At 44.8% G+C, this 12,430-nt stretch overlaps 1 protein-coding gene across 1 annotated transcript; it reads left to right on the top strand.

Annotated features, from left to right (window-relative positions):
* Nucleotides 1-11,954, top strand: fgl2a (fibrinogen-like 2a). Its single transcript, XM_080022371.1, has 5 exons — nucleotides 1-907; nucleotides 1,689-1,893; nucleotides 7,538-7,757; nucleotides 8,789-8,959; nucleotides 9,535-11,954. Exons 1-5 carry the CDS (start codon nucleotides 119-121, stop codon nucleotides 9,848-9,850), a joined length of 1,701 nt encoding a protein of 566 aa, XP_079878497.1. The 5' UTR covers nucleotides 1-118; the 3' UTR covers nucleotides 9,851-11,954.
* The last annotated feature ends 476 nt before the right edge of the window (nucleotides 11,955-12,430 follow it).

Here is a 12,430-nt window from a genome sequence, read left to right as displayed (position 1 = left end):
TACACCAACTGCATACTGGATACACACACACACGCACACACTCTCATAATCACAGACAACTGCTTTTGTGGTCACACACTCATAGGGGCACAAGGACTCAAGGCAGAGGTAGTCCCGAATGGTCTCTGACTCAACACATACATCTTCTACTTTGTGCTCCACATTTGTAAAGATGAGCTCAGTCTCGCTGTTTGTTTGGGCTGCTCTACTACTGGCTGTAGCCGAGTTCCAACGAAGTGCCCAGGCAGCGGACTTTCCCTTCAACCAGCACCAGAGATGGGACGCCAAAGGATTCTTTGGATCAGGATCTGACTCCACCACCCTGCCGCCGTCCTCCTCCTCCTCCTCCTCCTCCTCCTCCTCCTCTTCTTCCTCCTCCTCCTCCTCCTCCAGTGGAGCCTGTGCCCTGAGGCTGAGACCATCGGGCCAGTGCGGAAGTTCTGGGGCCGGGAGCGAGGACGGCGAAGACTGCCCCTATCAGCTCACCCTGCCGCCACTCACCATCCATCTGCCCAAGCAGCTCCGGATGCTGGAGAAGACCATGAGAGAGCTGCAGAGCCTGAAGGAGATGGTCAACAAGATGAAGAGCAGCTGCCTGGAGTGCCGGGGTGGACGGGGCACCGGGGGGTTCGGCCAGCAGCAGCAGCAGCAGCAGCAGCAGCAGCAGCAGCAGCAGCAGCAGCAGCAGCAGCAGCAGGCTGACCAGGGACAGTTCCAGATCCCCATCCAGAGGGACAGTGGGGAGTTTGCAGGCTTGGATATAGACTTGGAGCAGCAGGCTGCATCCAGCAGAGAAGAAAGGGGAGATGGGGTGGCGACTGGGACTGGGGGGACAACTGGGGGACTGGGCCATGGATCTATAGGCGGGAAGATCCCACAGAGCCAGAGCAACATGGTGGAGATGCAGGTAAGGGGAACAGTTCATACTTTGACACAATCAAACTCAGACGGCTCTTGAACACCTTTCGAGGCAGCAGCTGTGGGTCTCTCCAAAGACAAAAATAATATGTTCCAGTGGTAAAAGTTAAATGAAGACTTAATTCAGGGAAAGTTAGTTCAGTTTAAATCTGAAAAAAAAACATTTGCACCACTTAAAATGGCTGATTTTAATATCCGATAATTCTTTTTTATTTAGTAGCATTGTCAATTACTATATTGACTGTTGTATTACAATATTACTTGTTTTTTTTAAACAACACAATTAAATAGCATTCAGAGCTTTAAGAGCATTCAGAGTTTACCAATTTGTGTAGTTGCACCATCACCATCTGGTTTGAATTTTTTCCAACAACAAGAAGATTCATTTTGATGTAAAATGATTTTGATTTAGAAATTTTCTAAATCAAAATCTTTCTTAAATAAAATGATGCTGCTCATCAAGATGTATTTTTGTGGAATGCAAATTGGGAAGAAATTATGTTGGGAAAGTCCAACATAGCAACACCGCTTGAGGGGCAAATTCCTTGAACCACAAACCGGGTCAGGAATTACTGTTGGCAATATCAGTTAATTTCACTGTTGGCTTGTACTGTTTCGTCTCTCCACCAGGCAAAGTGGAGGGTAGCCAACTTGCATTTGTGTAATCTGACATTGACAAATGGCCTGGACAAGCAGTAAATGTGAGGGGTTCATCTGGCAAAACGCACCAGCGACAAACAATCTGTTCCTTCCTTCTTTAACTGACACAGGAAAAAATGAGTCGCATGTCGGCCAGTCTGCGGAACGCACGGAAGCACATTTCGGCCCTGCAGGGTCGCTTAGAGGGAATGAACCTGCTCAACATGGACAACGTGGAGGCCATTGTGGACAGCAGGGTGGAGAACATCACCACGGTGGTCAACAAACTCAGCTCCACCTGTACCAGCCAGTGTGCGTTGCAGAGCACCCCTCAGTGTAAGGCGGATTCAACTATAATACGATTCAATTAATTAAACCCTAAATAGTACCTTTCTGCCATTATCCATTAGAATGTCTCTACACTAATGTCAATGTCTACTCTATTTACTGTTGAACCATGCGTCATCTTAATCTAATTTTCCCAAGATAGTAGAAAGTGGTAACCTCTAAACTGCCCACCTATAAATGATCTAATGTAGTGTTTTATCTTTCCGGAAGGCTGAAGTGTCTTACAGGCTTGCAATGACCTTGTCAACCACAATTCTTTTTCTGGACAAAGCATGCCCCCCCCCCCTTTTTTTTCACGTTGTCAGATATGAATATTTTTTTTGGGGGGGGGGGGATTAAGTGATTGGGCAGTGTCAGAGATACTGTTGTATTTTTCATTGACCTTTTAAAGATGGAGGGACATTTAATGTAAATCTGTATGTTGGCAGTGCATATAGAGGCCTGAGTCAATTAGCAGGCGTGTGGACAAAAACCATCACAGCAAAAAGCAGCTTAGACCTTCGCAGAGGGGGAAAACCAGGGTTGTTCATGCCCGGGCTGCACCTGATCTTATTATGCTTTGTTGTTGGCATCAACAGTGTAATTACCGTGTGCCTCGAAGAAAAACTTCAATAATTACTATATAACACCTTGTTTTTGTCCAATTAGGGCTGGATGTCGTTTAATTTGATGCGTAAAAGGTATCGCATCGCATTTGGATGCCCATCCCTACAACTAATATCTCGTAGACAAGTGTAGTCATGCCAAAGCAATCGCCAAATTGTTTAATGCTGAGATCATAATGTGCGTGAGGATGTGTCCTGACATTCCATTACTCCCCATATGGAGAACTTCAAGCTGGACAGGGGAGGGAAAAATAAAGATAGGTCCTTGGCTCCAATTCCCCTAAAGACAGTATATTTTCAATACAAGCTTAATGGCCAACATTTAAGTTGTCTGCACCAGCTCCTCAAAGAGAGGAATCTCCAGAGGATCTAGCGTTGTGGAGCAGAATCTCATGACTGACACATTATGGGAACTTTGTCAGGCTGTGGAAGGCAAACTCAGTGTGCACAACAAACACTCCACTTCAAACAGGAGCAAAAGCTATGCAGGCCAAGGACGCGGTTGAAAGACATTCATGCAGACGAGACCGCTCTCAAATTGAAGCAGAATAATTTCTCCATATTGCATGAGAGAGATAATGAGAATGCGGGGCTGTATCGCTGCCTTTATGTGAAAAACAGATGTGAGCGTGGGGCTTATTTCTAAGTAGATTAGGCAGGACAGCGGTGTGAAGGGGATTCCAGCTTTCTCCCCCCAATCTCTTTGTCTCCCCCCCCCCCCTCAAACCTGCCTGTATCTCGTTTCAGATTCCCCTCTCTTCCCCATACTCCCCATTTTGTCCTCTCTTTCTGTCTCATTTCTCGCGCTCCCTCTCTCTGCCTTTTCGTGTTTTTTTTGTTTTTTTTTGCTTTGCCCTTTCTACCATGCTGTCTTTCACTTTCCTTCACACTGTTCTTAACACTCTCCTTCACTCCACTTCACTTGCCCTTACTTTTCCTCTCCCATCCTGTCTCTCTCTCCCTCTTGCTCTCTCTCCCTCTCTGTGTCAGCATTCCTTACCTCGCTCTCTCGTTCTTTCTGCGCACCTGTCTCTTCTGCTGGAGGTTGTGCTCTTGAGCGCTCATTCCAGCGTGAAACAGCTAAGTCTCATTACATCTTGCCAGCAGCACAAGGTGTTGCAATATGGGCGGTCCTTCTAACATTAATCATGGCTTGTACATGGTACACAGGGTCAGAAGAGCTAGTCTCCGAACATCATTCTGCCCTGTTTGCCTCGAGGACTGGCAAACTAGACTGTTAGCCGGTGCCTGGTGATGCCTGTGTATGTTCAAATAAAGCAGGCTGGACTGGATGTGTTTACCATGGATATACAACTATCAGCCACAACATTAAAACCACTGACAGGCGAGGTGAATAACATTGATCATCTTGTTCCAATGGCACCTGTCAAGGGTCGGGATATATTAGGCAGAAAGTGAAGAGTCAAATCTGGAAGTTGATATTTTTGGAGGCAGGAAAGATGGGGATCTGAGCGACTTTGACAAGGGCCAAATTGTGATGGTTTGACAACTGGGTCAGAGCATCTCCAAAACGGCAGGTCTTGTGGGGTGTTCCCAGTATGCAGTGGTAAATACCTACCAACAGTGGTCCAAGGGAACCGGCGACAGGGTCATGGGTGCCCATGGGCTCAATGATGTGTGTGGGGAGCGGCTCGCCCGTCTGGTCTGATCCCACAGAAAAGCTACTGTAGCACAAATTGCTGAAAAATGCTAAGGCTAATGCTGCTAAGATAGAAAGGGGTCATAACACACTGTGCTTCGCAGCTTGCTGGGTATGGGGCTGGGTGGCCGCAGACCCGTCAGAGTGCCCATGCTGACCTCTGTCCACCCCAAAAGCGTCTACAATGAACACATGAGCGTCAGAACTGGACCATTAAGCAATGGAAGAAGGTGGCCTTGTCTGATGAATCACGTTTTCTTTGACATTATGTGGATGACTGGGGTTAGGATTTGATCAGATCGAGCATCTGTCGGATGTGCTGGAACAACAAGTCCGATCCACGGGGGCCCCACAACTTACTTAAAGGACTTAAAGGATCTGCTGCTAACGTCTTGGTACCAGATACCACAGCTAAGTTTAGTTGGGGAAGGTTAGCTGGGGAAGCTAAGGAAATTGAATATGACATATTTAGTAGGTAGGCAATAGGTTTCTAAATAGTTATAGGCTGTGGTCATTATCATCATTAGCACCCTCGTGTCAATAGTCGGTAAAATATGTGCAGTGTATTAAAAAAAGAAAAAAAAACTGAATGTATGGCTTTATTTTTTTTGTAGCTCAGTACATTTATTTGATTTGTCTTTGCAAATTCCAAACAATTGCTCTAGGCAATGATGTCCATTTTCAGGTCTGCAAAAGTTAAGGGGAATTAATTTGGCTTTAAGGTGAACAAAGAGCAATATGTGCTTGTGTTCTACTACATTACCTCAGTGATAAAAGAAATAACAAACACCTATCTAGCATGTAGAGGACTTCCTACAGGAAGAGGGTTTGTTTGTAATGAGAGTATGTTTCCATCAAAACTGAAATCATACATCCATTTGGGGAACTGTGATGGGAACACAGCTTATCACTTTGGAAGCACATTTCCCCATGTTATATCTCCAGCTGTTGGGAGAGTGTTGGCTATTAGCAGACACAGTGTACTGATAATGTCTGAGGTTTTCCTTTGCTGACAATCACCCATGTCGTCCTGACAAACTGTCAGGATAAGTCATTAGTCAGCCAGTCAGACAGCCAGACAAGAACCCATTGTTACCCATGGTGGCCGCTGCGGCTGCTTCTCCTTTGGACCTCTGCCGTGTGCTACTGCTGCCAGTCGGGAGAGGGCTGGTGCTGTGGCCGTCCGTTGACCTGCTGGTGGCTCCGGCGTGTCTTTGTCCGGCCCTTATGTGTCCCTTCCCTGTGCCGGGAGCCCCACATTGGGCGGCAGTGTGGCAGTTCCCCCGCCGCACGCCACTTGAGTGGCTTTTCTAGGGGCTCGCCAACACAGAGACACAGGCAATGATGGTTAAAACGCACCGGTTTATTGGGGAGCAGACGGACACACGTCATGACATGACGTGTGTGCGCGCGTGTGTCTGGGGAAGGGTGATTTTAACCTCTGTTCATCAATTGCTCTGATGAACAACAGGCCGCCCTTACTCTTAGGCCCACTTTCATTTGATGTTCCAACTCAAATGCCTCCTCTAGCAAGCATCTAGTTTAATACAAATGGCGGTGAAGTTAATATAAAAAAAAATAAAAAACTCATTCACAATGTGCTTTTATTGCATATGCTCCCATTCTATATCACGGGTGCATGTATTTTTTACCAATTAAATCTCTTTATCGCTAAGGAGGATGGGCTGAGCCTGAGCTGTCATGAAGGTACATGGTTCTAAGTTAACATAAGCGAACACATTCCCCCTCTTAATTAAACTCCCTGATTGGCCTGGTTTAGACTGTGCCTCCTCATGCAAGCCACTAAATAGCAAAAATAAGCATGATCCTGTTTTGGGAGGCACTGGGTTCCCTTCATCCCTGCTCCATTGTGGGCTTCTTGGCAACAGAAGCCGTTTAGCAGCTTGCTCAAAGGTTAGTCAGGACTGGAGTGCATCCTTGGAGGATCTCCCCATGTTCGGCACCACTGTGTCAGGACGATTTAGGCCCTGGGTCCCCAACTTTCTTGCTGGGGGGGGGGTGCGGGGTGGTAGGGGGCTTTAATCCCATTTTACACTTTCCCACGTTTTCACAAGTCTGTCACTTGTAATTGAGCAAACATGAAGTGACGGAGAGCTTATGGACTTTGGTCCCATTCAGACTGGAGGCAGCACAGTGGCCTGTGGTGCGGCGCAGGGGATGGGCGCAGAGGTTGAAGGAATGAGTGGACAGGTGACAAAGACAGAATGCAGACGAAAGGTTCCCCGGACACTGCAGAGTTGTGGAGCAGTGCAGCGTGCCGTCAGTGTGACACTAGGAAAATGGTCATCGACTAAGAGCCACAGGCCCCTGCACTGCGAAAAATCAGCGTCAAAATGCGGAAAAAAATTCCCCCAAAAAATGGGTTGGGTCAGGGTTGAATGAAGCAACATTTCTTAAAATAAATTTCCTACAGTTTCCTTGTGTAAGGAGAGTCCACAAAGCACTGCTTTCTTAACAGGAAATGTCTTTGATGAAAGTGTAGAGTGCCATGGGTGTGCTTATACTTATAGATGTACTTATTTAACTACCATTTAACTATTTCATTTTCGATAATCAATTCATTCAGAGAAAGGTATTTAAAGTTGTATTTTTACAAAGCTAAATAATCGTATATGCACAATTAGAGGCCAGTAAATGTATCAAAAAGGTTCATTTTATTTGGTTTAATGTCTTAATTAATAATTGACATTTCGCAGCCTGTGCCTCTTTTTCCTTTTAATCCAACGTCTTTTATACTTGTACTTCAGTTCCTTATCGCTTGTGCCTTTTCTTTTCTTTCAGATGCATGCATTCTTTAAACCACTAAGTCAGAGTGGAGGTTAGCAACTGGGATCTGTCTCTGTTCTAACCCTCTCCTAATCCAACCCCAAAGGACCCCTTACACAAGTTGTTGAAGAGTGGAGAAACAGGACAGAGTATCGCTTAAAAAAAAAATATGAAAGGACAACACTCAATAGAAGTAGCTTAAGCTGTAGTAGTACACTACTTTCTTATTGTATGGTAGCGGAACCACTACATTTTCGCCGCATTCATTTGAAGAAATGCTTTGTGATAATTCTGACGATTTTGCATCACCGCTGACTACAGTTTGTCGTGTAGGTTCTCCTGCAGAAGAAATAATTATCTGCATGCAGGAATGCGCCGAACTCCTAACTTCCAGCATGCTTACTTAATCTTGAATTTGGAGCCAAGACTCTTCCGCTTCCATCGCCAATCAACGCTCGCCCGCGGGGCTTATTCGAACCATGATAGTAAAGATGGGAAATGTGCTGGAATAGTGTGAAAAAGGGAATTAACATATTTCCTTTATTAGCATTGCCTTAAAATTCCACTCTTCTGTTTGCAGTTATCTTGGCACCCAGGGACTGCTCTGAGTACAACGTGTTGGAGGAGAGGAAAAACGGCGTGTACCACGTGACCCCGCACCCCCGTAACGGGACCTTCGAGGTGCAGTGCGACATGGAGTCCTTCGGAGGAGGGTGGACGGTCATACAGCAGCGCCTCAACGGCTCCGTCAGCTTCAACCGCACCTGGGCCGAGTACAAGAAGGGCTTCGGGAACCTCAGGTATTTGGGGCTGTATGGGTTCCTTGGTTGACGGCCTCAAAATGGCTTTCCTTGAAGCGATCGTGATGATTTAAATTTGACACCGCTTTTCCTTTCCAAGATGTTGATATCTTGAACATCTTCTGATACCGACACCAATCCAATATCTTAAACAACTAGTACCTCAAACAAAACAGCTCAAAAAACACTTAAATACCTTACAGGAAGAACTAAAAAAAATAGCCAACATGACTTGTATCAACACCGCTAGCTTTGTTTTATTCAGTTAAAACACTTAAAACAACAAAAAATATACGTTTAAATGCAAACGCCTGCAAAATGAGAGCATTAAAACGAAGATATATACTGTTAACTAACCAATATCAAAGTTGCAAAAAACGTCTCTGGGATATTTCAGGCAATTATGTGTAAGACTATCGAGTTTGATTTTTATTCATTTTTTCCCCCCACCTACTGTAGATCCATCTCTAAAATAAACACAAACCGCCATCCGGTAAATACTGAGCGGTGACTCAATATTGAGTCATATTGTATTGGGGGGGTAAAAAACATTAATGTGGTTGTTAAAACCTGAAATCATAATTTTAAACCGATTTCTTCCTGAAAAGCCAGAGGGGCTAGGAGGGTGTGGAGTTTACTTTGCCGTTGCACCGCGGCCACTCTCCCCGTGCTCGCTCTGCAGCGTGATGTTCCATTAGCGCCGAAGCCAAAATTCAGCTTCTTCCTAAATTGTCCCCTGCACTTCCTTCCGCGGGGCTGAATTCTGTCCAGTATATGATAAAGTCCCCCCCCCCCCCCCCTCATCCAACAGTAAAAAACGTTCTTTCCCCTTTAGTTTCGCTCCGCTTTCCCTCCTTCATCTTCTTTACTTTCCTCCTCCTCCTCTTGGTGTGTAACAACCGCATCCGATTGCAAATCAAGTCTGAGTGGACCGTACTGTTTCTTTTTTTATTTTTATTTTAATAAACTCTCCCTTTTTGTTCCATCCTCCCCCTCTCCCTCTTCCCTCCAATCCTCCCTCTGTGCTGCAGGGGTGAGTTCTGGCTGGGCAATGACCATATCCACTTGCTGAGCAAGGTGAAAGACATGGTGCTGCGTATCGAGCTGGAGGACTTCGAGGGAGTCAGGGAGTACGCCAAGTACGACCAGTTCTACGTGGCCAACGAATACCTACGCTACCGGCTGTCCGTCAGCGGATACAGGTGCGGCAAAAGTGGTTTCTTTGTTTGCGTCACCAAATTAATACTTTTCATCAATAAGTATTGGCTTTTTTTTTTTTTAAGCTCAGTAGATACTTCAGTAAGAATCCTTTCAGAACTAGAACCAAAGTCAAGGCAAGGGTGTCAGTACTGGTACCAAACATGTGGCAGCGACCCATCCCTGTAGCCTGGAAGAAAAAGTTCCATGTTTATATGCAATTACCTTTATTAATTAAATCAAAGCTTTGCTGTTAGTATTGGACTTGAAATTAAACCGTCCGTTTGGATTTGCAGATTCTTAGTGCAAGTGTAATAAGCAGTAATTAAAAGTGGAAGTGATGCGGTTTACAGCATATATTACAAATAACAGGGAGAGCCACTGTATGCTACGGTGGGAGGCATTGTCCTGCTGCTGAGAATACAAGGAAAATTAAAAGACAGGCCATTTGTATGGGAGTAATGCAGTAGTTGAAAAAAAAAATCATTTTTGGCATAAAGTACCGCAATGATAGAAATTGTCTTGACTTTTCAAGGCCATAGCACAGTCAAACCGCTCATTATTATCATCGTTGTTACAGCGGCACTGCTGGAAACGCCATCAGTTTCAACAAGAACTTCAACCACGACCAGCAGTTCTTCACCACGCCCGACCGCGACAACGACCGCTATCCCTCCGGAAACTGCGGCGCGTACTACAGCTCCGGCTGGTGGTTCGACGCCTGCATGTCGGCCAACCTCAACGGGAAGTACTACCACAAGAGGTACAAGGGCGTGAGGAACGGCATCTTCTGGGGCACCTGGCACAACATGTCCACGGAGTACTACCCCACCAACTACAGACAGGCCTTCAAGACCGTCAAGATGATGATAAGGCCGAAGAACTACGCGCCCTAAGGGGAAGCATGGGGAGGCGTGACCAGAGAGGGAGAGAGAGGGAGAGAGGGAGAACCGGTTAACAGGCTGATAAACACAGATAGACAGATAGAGGAATTTGACGGACCAATAGACATAGACGCTCATACGCATTAGCGCAGTCACGCATATGTACAGTATAGTAACACCACCGACACGTACACCTACACACAGGCGCACCCATGAACACATTTACTCTCTTCATCGAAAAATGGACCATGAGCTCTGACGACGATTCAGACGCATTAAGGATAGGAAATGGGGGGGGGGGAATCGCATCAATTGTTTGGTTTTGACCGCTTCATAAAGTGTAATTCAAAAAGTATATCATCAAAATTAGGGCCGACCGACATTTTATTATAAAAAATAATAATAATAATTCAGGAATACCTTGATATTGATAACTTGACGGAATTTGTGACTCTTGATGCTTTCATAAGTTAAATATATGAATTATTAGATTGATCTATTGGTCTATGAAGTTCACAAAAAATGCATTACTTCCCTGTAATGCAGCCTTAAAGACAACATTTTACTTCACAATATTAGGATAACAAAAAGACGACGTCTCGTCTCGCGTCACGATAGCGATATTATGTCCATATATATCAACGATATACCAACAAAATGTAGAAATATCACAATATTACGATAACGAAAACACCAAAGGTTATCTCGTCTCATATCACGAAACCGATATTATGCAGAGCTACCTCCCAGCCCTAGTTAAAATGATAATAATGTGCAGCAGACCATGGGAGGCGACAGATCGATAGAAATAGAAGAATATACATGAACGGCGTACGGCCGACCACCTCGAGGGCCTATAGGCACCATGGGGAAGATTGGGACGCGGGATTGTTCTATCTACTCTTTCAGTGACATTTCTGCACTTTCTGTCCCACGGCCGTGTGCTTGTAAGCTTCCCCACGTGCCTCCGGAACGACCGGGAGGAGAGTGCAGCACAATCTAATGAGCTGTTATTTTCACCGCTCTAAGCTGTTTCGCGGTTAATGGAAGCCACTGGAGTGAGCTTTACGAGAGCCGAGGAGACAAGCTCAAGCGTGGCTTGAAATCCGCTGTGAAAGCTCACAGACGGGGCAAAAGAATACCCGTCTCGATAAGTCATTTACAGCCGCTTTGAGTCGTGAAGACGTCTTTTTAATGAGATACATTACTAAATAACGCATTTCAATAGAAAACGATAATGTCATCGGGTTCCCATGCAATTGTGGAGTCACAACATGACTAAACGGCCACACAGAACCTTGAAAGAGCGATTTATTTTTGCTCGATTGAATATCCCACGTGTTTCTTTAAGAAAAACACACTAAAACATTGTACTGAGGTCATATTGAAACTCCTGCGGCAGATTGAAATTCATGTGGTAAGTCTTATGGGCAAGCAGTTTCTCACGCCAAACGTGCGTCATTCAACAAGATGGGAACTCTCTTCAGTTAACACTAAAGAGAGCCGTGGAAATCTATCGGGTCAGGAAATTTGAAAGCTTCGTAAATTAAGGAATCAGATGGTAATGTCGGCCAACCTTTTAAAACTCATCTCAGATCCAGATAACAAAAAAAAACGGCATATTTCTAACTCTATGAACAGCTCTGTACACTGCACATCTCTTACATGTCAACCACCTGTTTTCCAGGGTTAAAAAGTGGAGAAAAAAAAAAAAGTTGATACAAAACACATACAATACTTCCACTTGGTGGTGAAACATGGCATTGCATCATCATTATTATTTTTTTTTAATAATCAACAGCGGCTGAGAGTGGAAAGGAAAGGTTTAAACTACGGGACATGTACAGTATTTATTTTGCTTTCGTTGCGAGGTGTGACAGCTTTTTTGTATTATTATTGTGCGGGTTCAAAACAAGGAAAATTGATTGTTCACCAGTGAGGTATTCACTGAGGAGAGTGTGCGAGGAGAATCCCTCACGTAGACCGTCGTGTGTGTGTATATTACGAGCTTCGTGTTTGTACATAGTCAAGCTTTTCTATCATTCATATCCAAGCGCCATGCAAACGAAAAGATGCATTTTACTTTTTATATCAAACATGAATAAAGTTTCAACCACATGCCTGCGTCTCCGCCTTTTTCCCCGCCCCGACGTTTGAGCCCCGGGGGATCAAATGAATTTGTAAAGGCTTCCATGCCATTTTATTTTTATTTTGTTTTTAGAGATGGCATCTTTTCACCTTTATGTTTCCATGAAAAGGGTTACGCAGCTTGTTAAAGCATGTGACGTACGCCTCTATGAAGGTACTATCCCTGACTTTCACACGTAGTAAGTGCAGATAGGCTCCAGTGTGAACTACGTGGGTAGATTAAATGAACGGACACGTCGATGGATGTTTGAATGGACGGGTCATTATTCACACGTTTTTATCTGCTGCTAATAAACGGGCTTGTGATTTCACATTAGACTTAGGCCTCAATGACAAAAGTATATATATATATATATATATATATATATATATATTCAATCATGATGCTGAGGTGCCCCCATCTTTGGACCGTGGCCGTACTTCCAACCCAACAGCAAGGTACAA

The sequence above is a fragment of the Zeus faber genome (genome assembly GCF_960531495.2).
Source record: "Zeus faber genome assembly, chromosome: 21".
NCBI lineage: Eukaryota > Metazoa > Chordata > Actinopteri > Zeiformes > Zeidae > Zeus > Zeus faber.
This window is presented reverse-complemented; position numbering and strand designations above follow the sequence as displayed.